The following is a 24165-nucleotide window of genomic DNA, read 5'->3' on the forward strand; positions in this document are numbered from 1 at the left end:
TTTATTGGCCTGATGAAGCAGGCTTGGACCCGCGAAACGCGTTGCCTGTGCTAAATAAAAATCTTTTGTCATATACAAGGATTTCGTTATTGAGGTAAGCCACCTCATATTATTTCCTCGGTTTTAAGCTGTTTTTAGATGCTTTTATTTCAACCAGGGCGCCTCTTTACCTTCAATTGTGCATGTCTGGGAGATGGTCAGCAAGTGTATTGCAAGCTCTGGCCATTACATGACTGACACAGCAGAATAACAAATTAATCGAAAGGTACGATGCTCACATTAGTGCATTTCAACATTGTATTCTCAAGTCTGCCTAGTATGTGAATGAGGCCTGCTTTTGATTCAAAGGCAGCTGGTTCCAGGTTTCCATAGATATAAAGCAAAAAGACTCATCATTAATCGTGGTCCATTTTATTTAGCGAATGTAATCATGTAAACTTATCCTATTACCGATTTAATATAATCAATAATTGCTATTCCTCATAGAAATAAAATAATAAATACTATTTACTGACAGCTGAACAGTAAGTATGAAGTGAAATTTACAAATTCCCACCACAGCTTCAAATCTTATTCACAATTTCATCTACAGAGTCTGCTGTAAGCACAGAATAAAGCCTCATATTGTAAAACAGGAAATAATGAACTAGACAGTTGTAACAAATCATATACACTTTAGATGAGACTACTTGGATGCCTATTCAGTCAACACCAATCTGATCCTTGGCAGCTTGGACCAACTCTGTAAGTGCTGAAAAACTTGTGTCATCTGTGCAAACACCAAACTGCTGGACCTAGGGGGGAAAAAATGAACGGTTACAAAGAAACATAAGAAACATTGGTAACTAAAAAACACACTATGAAAATAAACTGTAAAAAACTTATCTATTTGCCATAAATACATCACAAGCCTTGCAAGGTCCCTTGTAATTAATATATCTGGATCAGGGGCATAACTATAAATCACTGCTCCACCCCCCCCCCCCCCCAGAAAACTTTGGATGGGGCACCTCCACCTTTGCTTTCTGTAAACTTAAAGTCAATGTTATTTAGTTGGCTAGTGCACACTTAAATGTGTTTTAAGATACAAACTGACAGCAGTGAAGCACTGCACGCATTTTCTCTATCAATTACTATAGCTTCTGTACGTGTGAAGACATGCACGTTTTATCACAGACATACATGGTGTACAGAAAACAGGGTGTACAGACAAATGTGCTCCCAGCCTCAGCTTCATATTACACTCATTCTGTTTACCTCTGATGGAGCAAAACTGGCTCTGCAGACTTCTCCAGCAGCATCACTACAGTACACAGCACTTGGGGAGGGGTAGAGAGGTTTGGGCAGGGCTCTGTACACAAGACCCTGCTGCACACTGAATAGGGACTGCTTACAAATCTTTGTCTACAAAACCTTGTATTATTCCTATCAGTGGCTGAGCAGATGCAGCCATTAGAACAGTTATGCAGAGAGCAGAAAGCATTTTCTCTCCGCGCCCTTAGTTGTCAGTCTCTCAGCACAGGGAAAATAAACTTCTACCCCACGGGCCCCCTGCTGCTTCCTCTCCTCTCACGGGCCCTCCTATGGCTGCATCCTTGATTATTACGCCACAGATCTGGATTACACTTATATATGCAAAACAAATTTCTCTACCTCCTTCTGACTGTATGTTCTAACATTGTCAGTCAACAGGAATAGAGTCTGAAGAAGGCTTACAAGCTGAAAGCTTACTGTTTTTTTGTTTTTTTTTTGTTAAATTAGCCAATAAAACTAGGGCCTGTATGTCACAGACAGGACGTTTTGAATAAGGCTAATATTCCTGCTTCAAAACTTCCTGTTGTTAAAGTACAAGATCTAGTCCCCAGCAATGCTTAGCTACAAGGATAAGGAATTACACACACACAGTGGGGTTGATTCACTATAACAAATAACGTGCCTTATCAGAGTTACCATGCCTTATCAGAGTTAACGTGCCTCATCAGAGTAGCATAGCGAGCGCTACGAACTTATGCCTGGTAATTGGCAAAGATGAGAGCTCCACTCGTCCTGCCCTGAGCCCCTGTGGGTCCAATCACTTTAAAAAACATTATCCCTGCAATCTGATTGGCCCAATAGGCTGCCTGTCACCGGACAGGAAACTTGACAGGCAGCCTATTGGGCCAAACAAATTGCAGGGATAATGCCCTTTAAAGTAATTAGACCCACAGGGGCTCAGGGCAGGACAAGTGGAGCTCTCGTCATTGCCAATTAGCAGGCATAAATTCGTATCACTCGCTATGCTACTCTGATAAGGCATATTATCTCTGATAATGCATGTTGACTCTGATAAGGCATGCTAGCTGATAAGGTACGTTAACTCTGATAAGGCATGCTGTTTGTTATAGTGAATCAACCCCAGTGTCTCTCTCCCTCCTGCCTCTTCCCCCTCCCCTTGCTTGTAGAGTCGTTAGACACAGTCTGGGGGCAGGAATGATTTGTTTGTGATCTGTCCACACTGGAGTAGCTTGCTAGTAAGTAAGGTTGAAAGAATGCCAGCAAACTAGCCAAGTACATCTGTAGGTAACTTTGCTTCAATAATAGCACCATCACTTGGACAATCTGCCCTACTCAAAAGCTTCTGAGTTCTGCTTGTGATGTTAACATTTGGTTCCGGACATTGCTGAACTAGTTAGCTTTAATTTTTTCTCCTTAGTTAGGCAAAAACTATCGAAACCTCACCATACAAACATCGATTTTGATCACCCAAATGGGCCCCACTAGCCAGCCATTGTGCCCCCCCCAAAAAAATTTGAAGCTAGAGCTGCCACTGGTGGTAGAGTTACAAACACTGAATACTGTGAGTAAATTTGCCTTCACTCTCTAATTTTAGCAGACTTAAATGTTTCCTATAGTAGCAACATACTCAGTAAAGAAGACTAAACAATTGTAAGCTGAACAAGCATATAATCCCCCCACACCACCAACCATATCCCCCAACTGGGTGATTGCTATACAACATACGTGGTGAACATACCTCTATTGTTCACAGGACAAGAGTATATGCTTCAAAACCTCAAGCTATCAGTGAGGCCCAGTGCACACCAAAACCGCTAGCAGATCGTCAAAACGCTAGCGGTTTTTGGAGCAGATTTCAGAGCGATTCTAGGCATATTTAGAGACGTTTTCTAAACATGCCTAGCGTTTTTGGGTGCGTTTTTGTGTAGCAGATTACAAATATTGTTACAGTAAAAGCTGTTACTGAACAGCTTATGTAACAAAAACGCCTGGAAAACCGCTCTGATGTTGCGTTTTCCAGAGCAGTTTGCGTTTTTCCTATACTTTACATTGAGGACGAAACGCTTCTGAAAACCGCAAACGTGCAGCAGGAGGCACGTTTGCGGTTTGGAAAAAACCTCAAACCGCTAGTGTGCACCATCCCATTGAAATACATTAGCCAAGCATTTTCACTGGTGGATGCAGCTGGCCGATCGCTGCTAAAACCGCTGTGTGCACTTGGCCTAAGATTCCTTTATGCTGGATACCTGCATCCTGCTAGAGGGCATGCCTGGGAGCTATGGGATATTCCTGCACTTCACTTCAGAAGATACATTGCCATCTGTCTTGCCATACTGTTTATTTGTTTCCACAGCAACCAATGTGATACACACAGTCCCAAGCAGAGGATCAAAGCAGCTTGCCGCCAGTATTAACTGTATAAAAGGAGCCGTCAGTTTCAGATGACTTTATTAAACCATCACACTAATTTTAATATACCGGTGGCGAGCATCCTTTTTTTTGACAACAGTACAGAATGTCTGCTATACATGATGTATTGTGTTTTGTGATTTTCTCTGGATGCGGGGAACACAGAGAAATGCACAAGAAATGCAGCATACAATGATGTATGCGATTGGGCAGTTGTCTTAATAAGCAGGGTAAAGGTGAGGTACGAAGTGCGCAAATGTGATAGGACAGACAGCACTTGCCAAGCAAAAACCTTGAAATTTTGTAATGCATATGGACCTAATACAGAGGGTAGACCATTCATGCAAGACCTGCAATAGAAACTGACTAAGGATATGTTCAACTTCAAGGATGTACTGTACAGTTAAGTCCATAAATATTTGGATGGAGACGACTTTTTTCTAACTTTGGTTCTTTACATTACCACAATTAATTTTAATAAAACAATTCAGATGCAGTTGAAGTGCTGACTTCCAATTTTAATTCAGTGGGGTGAACAAAAAAATTGTATTAAAATTTGAGGCAACCAAAGCATTTTTTTTTAAACAATCCCTTCATTTCAGGGGCTCAAAAGTAATGGGACAATTGACTAAACATCTATTTCATGGGCAGGTTTGGGCAAATCCATTGTTATCACAAGAAAGTCCTCACTCCCCTTCACTGTGGTTCCACTCCACCCGTAATAGCACTCCAGGTGCAGAAACAGAAGAAAGAAGGGGGAGGAATGCTCTCTGTGTTCTATATCAAAGTAATTTTAATGGAAGTAAAATTGCAAACATAAAAAGTACAGGTTCACTCACATCTAGAGGGTGCTAATCCAACTAAGACCCCCCTTTGCTGTGCTGGCTTCCCACTTCAGTGGTACTCTGAACCCTCCCATACTGCGTGCAACCACACTGCCCACTCTCGTCCCGACTAGTTTCCGCTAACGCCGTCCTGAGTACCACTCCTGTGGGAAGCCCGCACAGCCAAGGGGGGTCCTAGTTGGATTAGGACCCTCTAGATGTGAGTGAACCTGTACTTTTTATGTTTGCAATTTTACTTCCATTAAAATTACTTGGCGATAGAACACGGAGAGGTTTTCTCCCCCATCTTTCTTCTGTTGATGCACCTGGAGTGCTATTACAGGTGGAGTGGAACCACAGTGAAGGGGAGTGAGAACTTTCTTGTGAGAACTTGACAAATATGCTTATCTGATTGGCACAGCTCTACAGTATACACTACACATTACTTTTGGGGAAAAGAAATTGTTCCAACTGTGGCAACGGTGTAATACATCACGTATGTGACTGGTTGGATGCGCCTCTGGTTTGCTTTTAAAAGTCCAGTTATGTAATTATCAATTATACAGATAAAAGGCCTGAAGTTGATTTGAGATGATGACAGAATTATTTCCATAGTGAAGAGAAACTCTTTCACAACAGCCAATCAAGTGAACAACACTCTCCGGGGGCTAGGATATCAATATCCAAGTCCACCATAAAGAGACGACTGCATGAAAGTAAATACAGAGGGTGCACTGCAAGGTGCAAGCCACTCCTAAGCCTCAAGGATAGAAAGGCTAGATTGGACTTTTCTAGAGAACATCTAAAAAAAAGCCAGCGTAGTTCTGGAAAAGCACATTCTTTGGACAGATGAAACCAAGATCAACCTCTACCAGAATGATGGCAAGAAAAAAAGTATGGAGAAGACGTGGAACAGGTCATTATCCAAAGCATACCACATAATCTGTAAAACATAGTGTGATGGCTTGTGTGTGCATGGCTGCCAGTGGCACTGGGATACTAGTGTTTATTGATGAACAGGACAGAAGCAGCCAAATGAATTCTGAGGTGTTCAGAGACATACTGTCTACTCAAATCCAGCTAAATGCATGTAAAGTGATTGGGTGATACAGATGGACAATGACCCAAAACATACAGTCATCCTGTTTTTTATCATCCTACAAGTTCCAAAAGCTATTCGAATGTGTTCTGGCTTACTGCAGCACTTTGTACTATCACAGTCTCTGTAATAAATCAATGTATCTTTCCCTTGTCAGACTTGTCAGCCTGTGTCTGGAAGGCTGCCAAGTTCTTCAGTGTTGTGGTTTTGCTTTGCACTCCCCCTCAGGGGGGAAAGAAACACACAAATGATCTCTTGAGATTCAAAAGGAATGCTGTATACAGCCTGCTTGTGTATGGATGTATTTTCTATGTGTGGACATACTGTACATCAACCTACTTCCTGTTTTGGTGGCCATTTTGTTTGTTTATAAACAAACTTTTTAAAACAGTTTTTAACCACTTTTAATGCGGCGGGGAGCGGCGAAATTGTGACAGAGGGTAATAGGAGATGTCCCCTAACGCACTAGTATGTTTACTTTTGCGCGATTTTTAACAATACAGATTCTCTTTAAAGCAAAAAAGTGAAAAATTATTGAATGGCCAAGTCAGTCACCTGATTTTAACCAAATTGTGCATGCATTTCACTTGTTGAAGACTTAACTTCAGACAGAAAGTTCAACAAACAGCAACTGAAAGCATCAGCAGTAAAAGCCCGGCAGAGCTTTAGAAAAGGGAGAAAACCCAGCATCTGGTGATGTCCATGAGTTAAAGACTTTAGGCTGTCATTGCAAGCAAAGGGTTTTCAACCAAGTATTCGAAATGGCTTAATCAACACAGATCGCCATGGAAAATGTAATCGGCGAGGGAAAAGCAAATCCACCGAGGAACATGGAAGAAGAGATTGAGAAAGCTATCAGAGGTACACAATGAGGGATCAGCACGCCAATGGTGAGTATAAGCCAACCAGAGTATAAACTTCCAGTCAGAGCAGTTACTAAGCCCCCCATGGGCTTGAGAATGTTATTTGCGATACAGTATTTAGCCGCCCCCCCCCCCCCCCCGTATAGGCAGCCAGGTATAAGTGCCCCCAATATAGGTATCTAGGTATAGATGCCCCCAGTAAAGGAAGCTAGATATAAGTGCCTCCAATTATTTTGGCCAGATGAAGGTGCCCCAGTATAGGTTATTCAGGTATAGATGCCCCAGTGTAGGTTATTCAGGTATAGATGCCCCAGTGTAGGTTCTCCCCCTTCCCTCAGCAATGCCTGGTGCTGTGAGAAGCATGTGTTAGTTTTACTCACCATGCCTCTCTTCAGTGCCGATCGCTCCACCTATGCGGCGTACAGCTCCGGTTTTCTCTGTCCGAAGCACTCGGACTCAGCTTGATGACATCTGCTGGTAGAATATCGATACAATTACCAATATTCTACTACTTAATTTTGATAGTAAAATATTGGTAATCTTTACCATTTTTTTTACCATGACCTAACCTACTCTCCCACAGAATGCTCCCTCTACCTATGCCTAACCCAAACCAGCCCTGGTGGTGCCTAAACTTAACCACTCCTCTTGGTGGTGCCTAACCTTAATCCCCCTCTGCCCCTGTGGTTTCTACCCTTTACTCACCCACCCCTGTGCCTAACCTTAAAGGGGGTTCTTTAACCCCGGATTGAACGTTATCCCAGAAAAGAAATCTTTACCTTTTCTCGAACAGATCCTCGGAGGTCTGTGTGGATGATATTGTAGTGAAACCTCTCCCACAGTGTGATGTCATGATCCTGACAGTTTGCGGTCTGTGAACCTCGTTGCATTGTGGAAAATAACAGCTTTTTCCAACCTGCCAAGCAAGCAGTATCCCTCTCTATGCATAGAATGCTAAGTAAATGAACAGTCTGTACAAATCACCTGGCAGAACTAAAGATGTCAACACTAGTGATAAATTTTAGAATGTAAAATCAGGGAAAGGAAAGGTTTTACAATGGACAAAACACTGACTAAATCAGTGGTTCCCAACCTTTTTGAAGTTGTGACACATCACGCGAAACGCTCAGATCTCCGTGACACATCACATGTTTATAATAGAAAAATACAGTTAGGCCCCCATGATTTGGAATGATCGCACAGCACCAGACAATTTGCGTGTGTTTTATCTGTGGTGAATCTCCCCCCCACAAAAAAACCCACTCAGGGTAGGTAGGTTAGCCTGGTTTAGGTGCCCCCAGTATGGGAAGTCTGTTATAGGTGCCCCCAACATAGGCAGCCAAGCGTAGGTGTCCCCATATAGGTAGCCAGGTATAGGTGACCCCAGTATAGGTAAGCCAGGGTTGCCAACCTCATTTATAATTTTTGCAGGGCAAAAAGCCCCAAAAATCTGGACACTTATTTTTTTGGGGATGGACAGGGGGTGGAGTAAGCAGCAGCAAACTATCTGGGGGGTAGGACTAAATTGTAGGGGAGGTTAAAATATTTCCATTGCACACACATAAAATACAGTACTATTAAAGCCTGTGAAAGGGGGGGGGGGATCAGATTTACTTACGCAGGGTTTCTTCCAGCCCCCAGCAGTCTATCAGGTCCCTCACTGTGATTCCGATTCCCTCCATGATGCCGCTGTTCCCTCTGAAAGATCTGGCTACTGCGCATGCATGGGTTCATCTTTGCTACTTCTCTGTTGCGATCCCGTAGCCAGGAGAGTTCTGCACATGTGCATTTAAGTCTTTGTGAACTGTGCAAGTTCAGAACGCTCCCGGCCATAGAAGTGTGGTCGAAAAGGCTTGCAGATGCGCCCATGCATGTTCAGTAGCCTCTGACTGAGCAACCAGCGGATCTGAAGCCAGTGGCACTCTGGAGGTCAGTGGAAGTACAGCAAGGGACCTGTTAGACTGCAGGGGGCTGGAAGAAGCCACAAGCAAGTACATCTGAAATGTCCTGCTTGTGTGTGGATGTCCCAGATTAAAGTTATACAAGAAGTGATCCCCCATCAGATGAACACACAATACTGTTGCTGCTATATTACAATTATCTGAACAGCTCACAACCCAAAACAATGCCTTTGCCCTGGTTCAAATCTTCCTGCTTTGCCCTTTCAGAGCCGAGTCCTGTATATTAAGTCAGAGGTGATTATATCTATGGACACAAAACTCATCTGGGGGGAAATGATGCAATAACTATTCTCTCTTTTCCCTGCTTCACTCCTCACACAACACTTTTTATAACAAGGAACCTTAAATCACAGATGTCCTGTGTGGAGAAATGATTCCCTGCTCGCATACCTCCTGTGTGTGATCCGAGGCATCTGCACTCATCAGCTCCCACGTGCAGCTCACAGTATGGGCTTGATTCACCAAACCGTGATAACTCATATCACGGGTGTTGTCGTGCACATTTTTGCGTTTGAGTGCGATCGTGAATTATCACGTGAAAATTCACGATTGTGCGTGATAATTCGCAATCACGCGCAAACGCACGCGAAAACTGCCATTATATGAGTTATCAAGGTTTAGTGAATCAAGCCCTGTGTTCAGGAATTTAGACTGGAAGTGGCACAGGATGAAAAAACAGAGGAAGGAGAAAGACTGCATGGCTCTGCTAGGAGTTAAGAGCAAAGGGGAGCTCTCACTTCTCCATGCTGGCTGGGACTTGCACGCCAGGCTGTGGAGGGAGGGGCAAACTCGGCTGGCTGCCTCTCTCGCTTATTGGCTGAAGAAAAAAAAACAACAACGCCGCTTACTGGTGAGAGAGGGGGGGGCGCAGCCTGATGTTTCTCCGAGGGCCACCCAGGACTCTCCTATTTGTGGTCCCAGTGTGCTCTGCACAGAATGTGTGATGGCCAGAGTGGCGACAGCCACGACACATTCCCAGGACTGCCGCGACACCTGAATGAGTTGTGGCACATAGGTTGGGAACCACTGGACTAAATAATCTATAAATGAATGTTGTAAAAAATTAGCTATTCATTATTATATTGATATTTTCACTACAGTTCTTTAACTCCTTAAAGACCCCCCACACTAATAACACCCCAGCTTCCTAACCCCTGATATTTTCAATGTCATAGGCAGCAATGTTAAAAGCTTCAATTAGCGGCTATAAACTATAAATAACTATATAGTTGCTCTAAACAGTAAATAGTGGCTATAATACTTGGATGCCTCAGGCGCTTAAATTACCAATGCAAATTATCTGCTTCACCCTCATTTCCTTGGGGATACTGCGAATTGTGGTCATTAAAAATACAATTATCTGGACAATTGGTCTCACAATTTGATCTTAATATCTATCAAAAACCATTGTTTGTACCCACTAACAGAAGGAAAGCTGCTATGCAATTCAACCAGATTAATGAACTCCATAAGGCAGTGCTTAGATCATGGCATACACAGTTACAAAGAAGAAACAGGCAGCTAAAACTTACACAGAAGCAGTATTAAGCACTAAAGGAGGCATACAAGAATTACAAACAGGCCTCTACTCCCGCAAATAGAGAGGAATGGAAGAAAGCAAAAACATGTACGGATCCAATGGTTTAAGACGAGGGAGCTGATGGCTAAACCCTAACTGGGGCTGAAAAAACACAAATTTGGGAATAAAGCAGGAAAGTTACTGGCGAATAAAGGCAAGGGGCATTTTTTTTACATTGGTAATTCATGAAATAAAAAACAAAAGGGGAGATTTAGTACATCAACCGAAAAAAATCAATAAAAACTTTAAAACGGGTCTATGAAAAACTATATATAACAGACAGATGCAACAACATACAAGGGGGATAGAAAGGGTAAAATAAAACAATCTGGCATTACACAGGGGAAGCTGGAAGACCTGACCACATATATTTCAGACAGGGAGGTGAAAAAGACAAAGACCTGAAAAATCATAAAGCTCCGTGCCCGAACCAAACGCTGGGAGAATTATAAAATGTTACAGCAGGAATTGTCACCACTCCTTGTTTACAAAGTGGTATGACCGCTCCACCCAAATGAGTTCAAAGTCCTCTCTCTTTGTATGTTACTTGGATGGATCGCTATACAGAATGGGGGAGTACCGCCTCCCTTAACAGATAAATATAAACAATGTCCGTACAGCGCTCACTCCTTTATAGCTTTGTTGGTTCCATGTAAAACCATATGGCCAACATTTCGGAGCCACGTTTGGCCCTTTTATAAAGGAAATGTTTGATCGGAGGCAAAAATCTGTTTGCTGCTGTGTAGATATTTCTGTAGAGGAAGTGGGAGTCTGACTCCTCTAAGCACTTACATGCAGTGATGTGTACTCATCTGATGTGTACACATCGCTGCATGTGAGTGTTTAGAGGAGCCTGACTCCCACTTTCTCTACTGGAATTTCTACACAGCGGCAGAGCGATTTGTGCCTCCGAGCAAACATTGTCTTGATAAAGGGGCCCTACGTGACTTTGAAATGTTACCCATATGCGTTTACATGGAACAAATAAAGATTTACTTTGGATGTGCCAGCTCTTTCTTCTACTGAATACTGCATAGAGGGCATTATCCCTCTTTTCCAGCTGTTGCACTCCCCTCAAAGACAAAGGGTTTGATCCTTTAGTGTGTGCAAGACAATACTATAAATGTGGTTTTAGGATAAGAGAAAGAGTGAACTGCTACCCCCCTTGAAATTTGCTGCCTGCTTATCACCTAGAGAACACTAAAAATAGTACAGGACAAGATAAAATACTTGGGCGTTCATATAAAGACCCTACTTCCTTATACGCCTGATATCTTCCTACTCATAAAGGGCATAACTATGCAACTTCAGGGATGGAGCAATATGCCCCTGGGTGTAGCAGGCAGGGCTGCGCTGATAAAAATGATCAGCTTTAGGAGGTTGTTGAACGCCATGCAGGTCCTGTCACTGTTGTTAAAACAAAGAAATATACAACTGCCCTCTAAGGCATTCACCAATTTAATACAAAGCAATAAAAAACCTCATAGAGCACATTCTAGATTACAAGGTGATGGGGGACTAAGCATACCCAATGTCTCACAATACAATTTGTCATGCTTGTTTTTGGCATGTTAGGCAGACACGGAAGAGTTCTCTAATACTTCTCAGAAAAAGAAATAGCAGGACCTTGGGTTTTGATAGGGCTGGGCTATCCCTGAAGCACAGTAGGCTATTGAGGGAAACAATCATAGCATGGAGAGAGGTCAGAAAGATTTCACATGCCATGGAAAGTCTAAGTATATGCCTCTGGAAGGACTACTTAGGTTTATCCCAGGACTACTGCATTAGGCTACGGGAGGTGGGAGGATAAAGGAATACGTCTGGGGAACATTTTGGACCTAGAGAATAACACTTGGCTGTCATATAAGGTCATTTTGTGAAAGAGAAAAGTAATTACATTTCAGACATAGCAAGGATCGCGCAGATTTTGAGCATAATTGGGTAAGGAAAATAATAGTAAATGAGAAATTTTTGAAACTATCTTTGAAACTATCTTTTCATAATGGTTAAAGACAGACGATGTTCATGCATTTTGAAAGACCGTCATGATGGATTACACCACATCAAATCTTTAAACGGCAACTGTATGTCAAGGTCCTGTTGGTCTGTAACCCGCCCAAAAAAATGTATTTTGTGATTCAACTGCTTCTTTCTTCTCAACTCTCTGAAACATTTTATGAAAGAAAAATGAAAAGAATATATTTTGACTTTAGTTCTGCTTTAAAAACTAGGGCCTTCTGTGTTGTTTTCTATTTTTCATTACAAAATACTGATGAAAACGTGGTTGAGAAAAGCTGTTACTTTGTTGTGCCGGAAGCAGGAGCGATGCACGGTTGACAGCTGCATAGCTGATTGGCAGCGTTCAGCTGATTTCCTCAGCTGCTGAATAACTGTACAAGGGAATGTATACAAGGACATAGCTTAGGCTTGTAAACAGTTCTTAGTCCTCAAGAATATAAAATGAAACACTGGCTATACAAATAATAGGGATTCCCCCAATAAAAGAAGCAGAGAAATGAAAATTAGTAGATTCCTGTATAAAAGACCACATACTGGTATTGTGATTCCAAAGAAGCATACTGTGTCTCATGGAATAAAAGAAGCAGAGAAATGAAAATTAGTAGATTCCTGTATAAAAGACCACATACTGGTATTGTGATTCCAAAGAAGCATACTGTGTCTCATGGAAAATCATTGCTGGCTGCAGACTAAAATGTACAAGTCAATTTAACATTATGAAAAAAACAAGAAAGAGAATTGGCTCTTTAGTGCATGAAAATAGTATAAATAGCTTTATTAATAATCACTTAATGAACCTAGAAAAACATAAATTCACACAGTATAAACCCCCCTAAAAATAGTATAATAAAAAGTCATGCTCAAGGCTCCATAAGTGCAACCGACAAATCACTGATGATCAATGGTAATGGGGCCGCAGTCCCCAATGTGTACGTGTATAATATATATATATATATATATATATATATATATATATATATATATATATATATATATATATATATATATATATATATATATATATATATATATATATATATATATATATATATATATATATATATATATATATATATATATATATATATATATAGTCCCACTCTGTCAAGACCTGAATCAAATGCAGGACTGGCCAAATAGATGTTAGTGCACACAGCACTATAGCTCCACCAAATATATTAATGTCCTGAAAGGGTGGATGTTCAAAATGGCCACACTTGGACTCTTAGTGCCACAAGAAACGCTGCCCCCAACTCGCAGGGGCAGGTACACAGTGAGGTATCCAGGTAGCCAAAGGGCCTTTCAAAGATGAGATGGCAACATCAGAATAGCATCTGATAAGGGTCAGTCTATGTATGTAGAACAGCCCAGCAGATACTTCATCCACATCCAGCAAGCAAGCACAAGACAGTATGAACAGCAGATGTTTTGTAAAACTGCAGAGTTGTGCATTAAGGTGGTAGAGCTAAAGCAAACCTAGCGAAGCAGTCAGAAGTGGATGCTATAGCTCAATTTAACATTACATTGCAAAGTGATTTGTCTAGCACTGATGTACTGTATGTTATATAATATTTTAATGAAAATTTAGCTACATTGTAAGACATCACTAAATAGTTTATTTAATGTAATCCTTTTTTCGTGCTTAAAATGCAATTTAAAACAACAGTTTAGAGAACACACACACACACACACACGTATTCCTTCGATGGGTAGAACATAAACACAAAATATAAGGCCTGTGATAAATAGCAGAGATGCACAAACATGCAGATCATACTGTATATAAAGTATTGCTGTTGTAATCTCGGCTAATTTAGAATATCAACCCCAATGACTATTTGATGAATGTCAGTCAAAACGAATCTTTCAGAGGTCTTGCTGTATTCAGCAGGCATGGTAACCCCATAACTGCTGCTCGTTTCCATCTCCTCAGGCAGCTGCAGTGCTGGAAATAGAAAGTAACAGGTGGTGTACATTTTTTCCTTGGATGTGCTAAATTTTAAACACCAGCTGTTTATTTTTCAAGTAAATTAACCTAATTATTTTCAGGCGCTAGTTCAAAATAACATTGAGAAACATTACTATTTTCCCAGTTGCTATTTTAACTCTGTTACTGCCAGTGACGTACAGAATATATCATGACTGTACCCTTTACTGACAGCCAGTGACATTCTTTCTGTCATGTCAATTGACATACTAAATACAAGTTTGCAGCTGCAGGTTTGCTTTAAAACAGAACTTAAGTCAGATTTAAAAAAGCAGCTGGTAAAATAGCAAAAAAAAATTCAACCTTTTAAAATTTTATCTTAATTTTGATTTGTTTTAATAAAATTATTACATGCCTGCTGCAGTCACCATGCCACATCTCTGGGCCTTTGTCAAGCTCAATGGTTTTAAGGTTTGTACAAACACACATTTAATGCAGTCCCTCAACCACCTCCCTACCACGGGCTATTTCCCTTTAAAATCCACAGCAATTTTCACACATCCCTCTCCTCCCATTCATTTGCCAACAAGTTTACCACTATTTATCACACCAAAATTATTTATATATATATATATATATATATATATATATATATATATATATATATATATATATATATATATATATATACATACATACATACATTATATATATATATATATATATATATATATATATATATATATATACATACATACATACATACATTATATATATATATATACATATATATATATACATATATATATATACATATATATATATACATATATATATATATATATATATATATATATATATATATATATATATATATATATATATATATATATATACATATATATATATATATACACATATACAGTGGAGGAAATAATTATTTGACCCCTCACTGATTTTGTAAGTTTGTCCAATGACAAAGAAATGAAAAGTCTCAGAACAGTATCATTTCAATGGTAGGTTTATTTTAACAGTGGCAGATAGCACATCAAAAGGAAATTCGAAAAAATAACCTTAAATAAAAGAAAGCAACTGAATTGCATTTCATTGAGTGAAATACGTTTTTGAACCCTCTAACAATAAAAGACTTAATACTTAGTGGAAAAACCCTTGTTTGCAAGCACAGAGGTCAAACTTTTCTTGTAATTGATGACCAAGTTTGCACACATTTTAGGAGGAATGTTGGTCCACTCCTCTTTGCAGATCATCTCTAAATCCCTAAGGTTTCGAGGCTGTCTCTGTGCAACTCTGAGCTTGAGCTCCCTCCATAGGTTTTCTATTGGATTAAAGAGGAACTGTAACGGCAAAACGTTCCGTGGGGGTACTCACCTCGGGTGGGGGAAGCCTCAGGATCCTAATGAGGCTTCCCACGCCGTCCTCTGTCCCACGGGGGTCTCGCTGCAGCCCTCCGTACAGCCTTGACGTAATATTTACCTTCCTGGCTCCTGCGCAGGCGCTCTGACGGCTGTCGGCTCCGAAGTAGGTGGAAATACCCGATCGCCGTCGGGTCCGCTCTACTGCGCAGGCGCAAGTCTCCGGCGCCTGCGCAGTAGATCGGACCCGACGGAGATCGGGTATTTCCGTCTATTTCCGAGCAGAAAGCAGCCACAGCGCCCCCGCTGGAGCTAGCAAAGGTAAATATTGAAATTACAGTCGGGCCTGTCGCCGGCTGTTCAGAGGGCTGCAGCGAGACCCTCGTGGGACGCAGGACGGCGTGGGAAGCCTCATTAGGATCCAGAGGCTTCCCCCACCCGAGGTGAGTACCCCCCAGGGGATCTTTTCGAAGTTACAGAGTCTCTTTAAGGTCCGGAGACTGACTAGGCCACTCCATGACCTTAATGTGCTTCTTCTTGAGCCACTCCTTTGTTGCCTTTTCTGTATGTTTTGGGTCATTGTCGTGCTGGAACACCCATCCACGACCCAATTTCAGTTTCCTGGCAGAGGGAAGGAGGTTGTCGTTCAGGATTTCACGATACATGGCTCCGTCCATTTTCCCATTAATGCGATTAAGTTGTCCTGTGCCCTTAGCAGAAAAACACCACCAAAGCAAAATGTTTCCACCCCCATGCTTGACGGTGGAGACGGTGTTTTGGGGGTCATAGGCAGCATTTTTCTTCCTCCAAACACAGCGAGTTGAGTTAATGCCAAAGAGCTCTATTTTGGTCTCATCAGACCACAGCACCTTCTCCCAGTCACTCACAGAATCATTCAGGTGTTCATTGGCAAACTTCAGACGGGCCTGCACATGTGCCTTCTTGAGCAGGGGGACCTTGCGAGCCCTGCAGGATTTTAATACATTGCGGTGTAATGTGTTTCCAATGGTTTTCTTGGTGACTGTGGTCCCTGCCAATTTGAGGTCATTCACTAACTCCTCCCGTGTAGTTCTAGGATGCTTTTTCACCTTTCTCAGAACCATTGACACCCCACGAGGTGAGATCTTGCATGGAGCCCCAGAGCGAGGTCGATTGATGGTCATTTTGTGCTCCTTCCATTTTCGAACAATCGCACCAACAGTTGTCACCTTCTCTCCCAGCTTCTTGCTAATGGTTTTGTAGCCCATTCCAGCCTTGTGCAGGTCTACAATTTTGTCTCTGACATCCTTGGACAGCTTTTTGGTCTTTCCCATGTTGGAGAGTTTGGAGTCTGCTTGATTGATTGATTCTGTAGACAGGTGTCTTTTATACAGGTGACTAGTTAAGACAGGTGTCCTTAATGAGGGTGACTAATTGAGTAGAAGTGTCTAACCACTCTGTGGGAGCCAGAACTCTTAATGGTTGGTAGGGGTTCAAAAACTTATTTCACTCAATGAAATGCAAATCAGTTGCTATCTTTTATTTAAGGTTATTTTTTTCGATTTTCCTTTTGATGTGCTATCTGCCACTGTTAAAATAAACCTACCATTGAAATGATACTGTTCTGAGACTTTTCATTTCTTTGTCATTGGACAAACTTACAAAATCAGTGAGGGGGTCAAATAATTATTTCCTCCACTGTATATATATATATATATATATATATATATATATATATATATATATATATATACACATATACATACATATATATATATACATACATACATACACACACACACTTTTTTTTTTTTTTTTAGGACAAACTAGACTTTGTATGGATGGTACTTTTTGGTAAGAATTATTTTATTTTGTATGCATTTAAAGGGAATAAGAAGCAAAAAAAAAAAGTCATTATTTCTCAGTTTTCAGCCATTACAGTTTGAAAATGAAAAGTGGTACTAGAGAGAAAAAACCCACACATTTTGTTTGCCCATTTATCATGGTTATTACAACATTTAAAGTATGTTCCTAGTGCAATGTATGACAACAATATGTTATTTAGAAACAAAGATGTATTTTTTCCCATTTTGTGTTATTGGTGTTCCCACTGTACTCCATCAGCAATTACAAGCCCTTATTTGTAAAAAAAATAACAGTAATACACCCTTGTGGCATAAATACAGTATTTAACCTCTTAACCACTTCACATTCAGTCGTTTTCACTTTATGCATCCGAGCAATGTTCACCTCCCATTCATTAGCCTATAACTTTATCACTACTTATCACAATAAACTGATCTATATCTTGTTTTTTCCGCCACCAATTAGGCTTTCTTTGGGGGGTACATTTTGCTAAGAGCCACTTTACTGTAAATGCAGTAAAAGAATAAGAAAAAAACTGAAAAATTCATTGTTTCTCCGTTTTCGGCCATATAGTTTTAAAATAACACATGCCTCCATAATTAAAACCCACGTATTGTATTTGCCCATTTGTCCCGGTTATTACACTGTTTAAATTATGTCCCTATCACAATGTATGGCGACAATATTTTATTTGGAAATAAAAGTGCATTTAGCGGGAGCGCACATGGCCTCCTGGACGAAACTTTTACGTCCAGGAAGCTTAAATGGTTAAAGACCTTAAAGAGAATCTGTATTGTTAAAATCGCACAAAAGTAAACATACCAGTGCGTTAGGGGACATCTCCTATTACCCTCTGTCACAATTTCGCCGCTCCCCGCCGCATTAAAAGTGGTTAAAAACAGTTTTAAAAAGTTTGTTTATAAACAAACAAAATGGCCACCAAAACAGGAAGTAGGTTGATGTACAGTATGTTCACACATAGAAAATACATTCATACACAAGCAGGCTGTATACAGCCTTCCTTTTGAATCTCAAGAGATCATTGTGTGTTTCTTTCCCCCTGCATTTCTCATGCACTGAAGTTTAAGGCTGCTCTTTTCTTCCTGCAAACAGCTTTGCCCTTGTCTGAATTTCCTCAGTATGTGAAAGCCCAGCCAGCTCAGAGGACGATTTATCCAGCTTGTAAAAGATAATTGAGAAGAGAGAAGCTGCCCTAATCTAAATAATACACAGGCAGTGTGCATAGAGGGGCCTGGAAGGGGGAGTTCATAGCAGAACCACAACACTGAAGAACTTGGCAGCCTCCCAGACACAGGCCGACAAGTCTGACAGGGGAAAGATACATTGATTTATTACATAGACTGTGATAGCAGAAAGTGCTGCAGTAAGCCAGAACACATTAGAATAGCTTTTGGAACTTGTAGGATGATAAAAAACAGGATGCAATTTTTGTTACGGAGTCTCTTTAACCACTTGAGGACCCACCCTTTACCCCCCCTTAAGGACCAGCGCTGTTTTAGGTGATCTGTGCTGGGTGGGCTGTGCAGCCCCCAGCACAGATCAGGGTGCAGGCAGAGCGACCAGATCGCCCCCCTTTTTTCCCCACTAGGGGGATGATGTGCTGGGGGGGTCTGATCGCTCCTGCCTGATGGGTGTTGCGGGGGGGGCACCTCAAAGCCCCCCTCCGCGGCGACATTCTCCCCCTCCCTCTCCTATCTGTCTCCTCTGGGGATCGGGGCTGCACAGGACGCTATCCGTCCTGTGCAGCCAGTGACAGGCTGTCCCCTGTCACATGGCGGCGATCCCCGGCCGCTGATTGGCCGGGGATCGCCGATCTGCCTTACGGCGCTGCTGCGCAGCAGCGCCGTACAATGTAAACAAAGCGGATTATTTCCGCTTGTGTTTACATTTAGCCTGCGAGCCGCCATCGGCGGCCCGCAGGCTATTCACGGAGCCCCCCGCCGTGAATTGACAGGAAGCAGCCGCTCGCGCGAGCGGCTGCTTCCTGATTAATCAGCCTGCAGCTGGCGACGCAGTACTGCGTCGCTGGTCCTGCAGCTGCCACTTTGCCGACGCGCGGTATGAGTGCGCGGTCGGCAAGTGGTTAAGCTTAAACCCTCTATTGACCAGGATATTTTTTTACAATTCAGGCCACTGCAGCTTTAAGGGCTCACTGCAGGGCCGTACAACTCAGCACACGAGTGATTTCCCTCCTCCCCCCTTTTCTGCCCACCAACAGAGCTTTCTGTTGTAAAACCACCATATTGTTTGTGGCCTCTGATCAATCCCACAATGTTTATTTGTGCATTTTTTAAATAAAATTTCCCTATTTATTTATTGTTTTACTCCCCTCCCCCCGCTAGCCAATGACAGCGATTGGCTGTCATAGGCATCAGCCTATGACAGCCGATCGCTCTTGTGCCTCCCCAGGGGACAACCGAGTGACACGGCTGTCCCCAGTACAGCACTGCCATAGGTTGCAGCGCTGTACACTGTAAATGTTCCCTAGCGGAGATCGCCGCTGGGAGACCAATGACGGAGTTGAGCGCCGTCATTCAAGCGTGAATGAGCGCACAATCCCCTGCAATCTCCGCCCCCATGATTTAACGCCAATTAATGTTACGCGGTCCTGGGGGAGCCGCCGCGTTCACGCCAATTGGCGTGAGGCAGTCGGGAACCAGTGAAAAAGTAGAGTTCCTAAGGTAACAAATGATGTATTCTCTTTTCAATTCTGTCACTTTTTTTGTGTTATATTTTGGTACAGAATATACGAAAATGAATTTATTGCTTTTGATTCATTTTGTCACTAAAAAGAATTCACAAGGCATAGGCCTCAATCCTAACACCCCAAATTCTAATCTCTTTCTTGTCACAGTTAAAATGATACCTTATATACATAATCAGATCGCTTTGTGGGCACACAACAAACTGTTAACCACAAAGGGATCATCAGCAAAACTGAAAAAGATTCCCTAATAATAGACAAACCATCTATGGCATACTTCTACCATTTGCCAAAATCCATAAATCTCTATCCAACCCACCAGGATGATCAATAATTGCTGGCATAAATTCACTCTTCTCCCATTTATCAGAACTGATTGATATTCACCTCCAACACTATGTACAAAGACTACCGTCATATCTCAAGGACTCCATGCAACTACTACTGGAACTTCAAAATATCGCCTGGCAACCGAAGTCGGTTATTTTGGAGGCAGCCTCCCTTTACTCTAACATACATCATCAAATCAGACTTCGAGCAGTATGGCACTATCTAAACGAAGATACGGCAGAAACATTTCTTACTTAACTCTGCCTTTTTCATTCTGACACATAACTTTTTCAAGTTTATAGACACGATCAACTTACAGAAGAGGGGCACAGCGATGGAGCTAGTTTTGCCCCAGGTACGCCAATATCACCATGGGCTTACTAGAGAGCCTACTTATAGGGGCTAATAATCCCTTCATCTCAATTATACAGTAGTCTTATCAAAGCTACATTGACAATCTAGTTTTCATTTGGGAGGGCGATACCATGTCTACTCAGAACTTCTTGAAATACATGAACAGCAACAAATGAGTAGTATTTACAACCAACATTAGTGATAAACAAATAGAATATCTGGATGTAGTATTATACACCGAAGGAACCACGATCAAATCAAAGAATCACTAAAAAACAGTAAATTCAAATTCATACACTGACTATAGGAGTAGTCATCATAAACCGTGGAAGAACAACATTCCCTATGGGCAGTTCCTCCGAATCAGAAAAAACTGTTCGGACATCAAAATGTATGATACTCAGGCTGAAATCCTCCCCAACAAATTCAAAGAAAAAAACTTCCTGATGAAATTGATCACTGAGGCAAGAATGAAAGCTATAAACAGAGGCACTCACTACTGAGGAAGGAGAAATGACCTACAGAACCCACCAGCGACACCCCAGAGACAACCTTCATAACTCAGTTCTCGAGTAACCATACCGCAGTCAGAAAGGTACTCGAGAAATACTGGCCTCTTCTGTTAAAGGATCCCTACCTTAAACAACAATTAATTGGTAATCATGGATGTGTATTCCAGAGAGCCAAGACACAGAGAAACCAACTGGCACCAAGTAGATTAAAAAACCCGGACAACCTTACCACGACTAGGCCAGACTCACATCTGCATGAGGTAAGACGATGCCAGCAAAATAAATGTCTCTGCTGCCTAAAAATAAAAAATGGCCAGAAACAATTCAGCTCTACAGCTACAGGAGAAACATATGCGATCAATAATTTCATAGACTGCTCCACTGCTCCACCAGATACATCATTTATCTAATCAAATGTTCCTGTAACCTACAATACGTCAATAAAACCACACAAACTGAGTACCAGATGGGGACAACACAGACGTAATATTCTAAAAGGTTATACCAAACATGGCTTGTCCAGACATTTTAGAGAATTCCATAACCAAACTCCAACAGACGTAGAAGTGTGCCCGACTGAACACATCCCTGAAGATTCTGCAAACCCACTAGGGCTACTCAGGGCGAGAGAAATGTTTTGGGTATGCAAACTCAGAACACTACAACCTGAAGGTCTCAACATCTGCCTGGAACACAATCTGTAGAATACTTACCTATACGGCATCTACCCTCTTGGAGCAAAACATCACTATCTTTACCTCTCAGCCCCTCTAAATCTAAATACCACTATTTATACATTATCAGACACAAGAACCACGACCTTATATTATATACATACCAAGAACTGCTATATCGTATACTCCTGGTGGTAGCTACAGGTGATCGCCCCTAAAGATGCTGAGTTGGTGTCACTAGGGTACCTTTCGCAAGCACCTCTCTCCTAGCTCGCTAAGCTGTTGGTAGCCCAGCGAACTCAGAATCTGCGGCGCTACATTGACGACATTTTTGCCGTTTGGCGGGGCGACATTGGATCCCTGTTGACCTTTCACGATGACCTTAATCGGTCACATGAGAATATCAAATTTGATTTGAAATATGATTCATTGGAGATCAATTTCCTCGATACTACGATTAGAGTTCAGAATGCTGCTTTGGTCTCAGATTTTTTCCAAAAGCCCACTGACCGCAACCAACTTCTCCGCTATGAGAGCTTCCACCCACCTGCTGTTTTCCGCTCGGTCACCAGGAGCCAATTACTTAGGGTTAACCGCATTGTGTCGGATGCTAACATTATTGAGCACAGAAGACAGCAGATGGTGGGAAAACTCTCACAGCGGGGATATCCTACCACACTAATACAGAACGAATTGCAAAGGATCTTGGATCCTATTGAGTCTGTGACTGACCAAAAGCGTGATCTGGGTCCCAGATTACCTTTTGTGTGCCAGTACCATGGATTGTCCTATAGAGTACTTTCTTGTATCAAAAAACATTGGCACATTCTAAGTAGTGCTTATCCAGAGATTCCCGAATTCCGCTCTCCACCGATTCCTGCCTATAGGCGCAATGCGACCGTGGGCAGCAAATTGGTCAGAGCGGACTGGTCTTTTCCTCTTAAAGACACTACTTCACTTACTGGCATCAAACGTGTGGGTTGTTATCCTTGCCTATCTTGCAGTGAATGTACCCATCTCATTAAAGGCACCACCTTTGGTGGAGACTATAGGATAAGACACTTTCTTACCTGCCAGAGCTCCTATGTTGTGTATCTATTGATTTGCCCATGTGGCCTTTTGTATGTGGGTGAAACCACACAGAAGGTGCGAGATCGCATCTCACAACATAGGAGCTCTGTGCGGAGCAAGACCTCTGAGCTGCCAGTAGCCAAACATTGGCGCAATGCAGGTCACAGAGACACTGAGTTAAAGTTTATGGTCATTGACCATCAACCCAAACCGAGACGTGGGGGGGACAGAGTTCTCCTCCTAAGGAAAAGGGAGGTTATGTGGATACATAAATTGAAATGTTTACACCCTGAGGGTCTTAACAAAGATTTTGACCTCCATCTGTTTCTGTAAATTTCAGATTATATGATGCGACTATATTGGATCAGGAACGATGGGACACTGATGCTGGATTGGACTTGATTATTTTGAAGCTAAGTGTGAAATTTAACACTGTTTGCTCTATACTGGGCATGATCCCATATTTAACATATGTTACCTCCTTGTTATTGGGCGTTGTCCCACATTAGCATGTCACTTCCTGCCTGTCAGGTATATATTGATTTGATTCACTTCTTTTTGTGTTGGCATTGAGAAAGGTCGGGGACGACCGAAACTGTTTGCTTGTACCTTGTGCTTTTTGCTCCAAATAAAAAAAGAGCTGTGTGCTGCAACCCTACGTCTTTTTTCTATATATATATATATATACACACACACATATCAGACATTTTTACGACCATCCAACTTAACCTTCCGGCAGGTATGCTTGACAATGTGTCGGGCAAGGAAAACTTGCTAAAAGCGGTATGCTGCTCAGAAGATTTTATAATAAACTGTGGGCACCCGGACTAAGTTAGCTAGCTATGGGGGGGGGGGGGGGGGGGAGGGGGGTGTCAAGTTAGCTAGCTATGGGGGGGGGGGGGGCAAGTTAGCTAACTATAGGTGTCCCAGAATTGGTGTTTGCCCCTCAGTGATCCCTCCATTAGTATTTTCTCCCCTCCTCCCTCCGCAGCGATAGTGCCTGAAATGATTCTCTCCCTGCAGCAGCATGCCTCCCTTCTGTCTCCCTCATCCCTTCCACTATCCCGCCACAGCGATAGTGGGTGACCGTGCCTCTCGCCCTCGCTGATCACACCATCAGCTTCAATCCTCTTTGACTACAGTACTGGGGCGCACAGCTTGATGGCAAGCAAAGCAAATATAAAAATATTAGCAAGAACTTAATCGATGGTCACGCTCCAACAAGACAACGTAACAGTCAGTGGTCTTCTAATTCTGCTACAAAGCAAAAAGGTGAGTAATGCTAAAGTAAACCAAGCTAAAAACAATAGATTAATATATCTGTG

General features: G+C 41.9%; 1 protein-coding gene across 1 annotated transcript in view; it reads right to left on the reverse strand.

Moving 5' to 3' along the window:
* Positions 1 to 395: 395 nt before the first annotated feature.
* The window catches only part of COG2 (component of oligomeric golgi complex 2), a 142863-nt gene continuing 119093 nt past the window's right edge, over positions 396 to 24165 (reverse strand). The window contains exon 18 of the mRNA XM_068231820.1: positions 396 to 794. Within this exon, the coding sequence (XP_068087921.1) occupies positions 702 to 794 (93 nt within the window). The 3' untranslated portion in view covers positions 396 to 701. The remainder of the gene's footprint in view (positions 795 to 24165) is intronic.

The sequence above is a fragment of the Hyperolius riggenbachi genome, chromosome 4 (genome assembly GCF_040937935.1).
Source record: "Hyperolius riggenbachi isolate aHypRig1 chromosome 4, aHypRig1.pri, whole genome shotgun sequence".
Lineage (NCBI taxonomy): Eukaryota > Metazoa > Chordata > Amphibia > Anura > Hyperoliidae > Hyperolius > Hyperolius riggenbachi.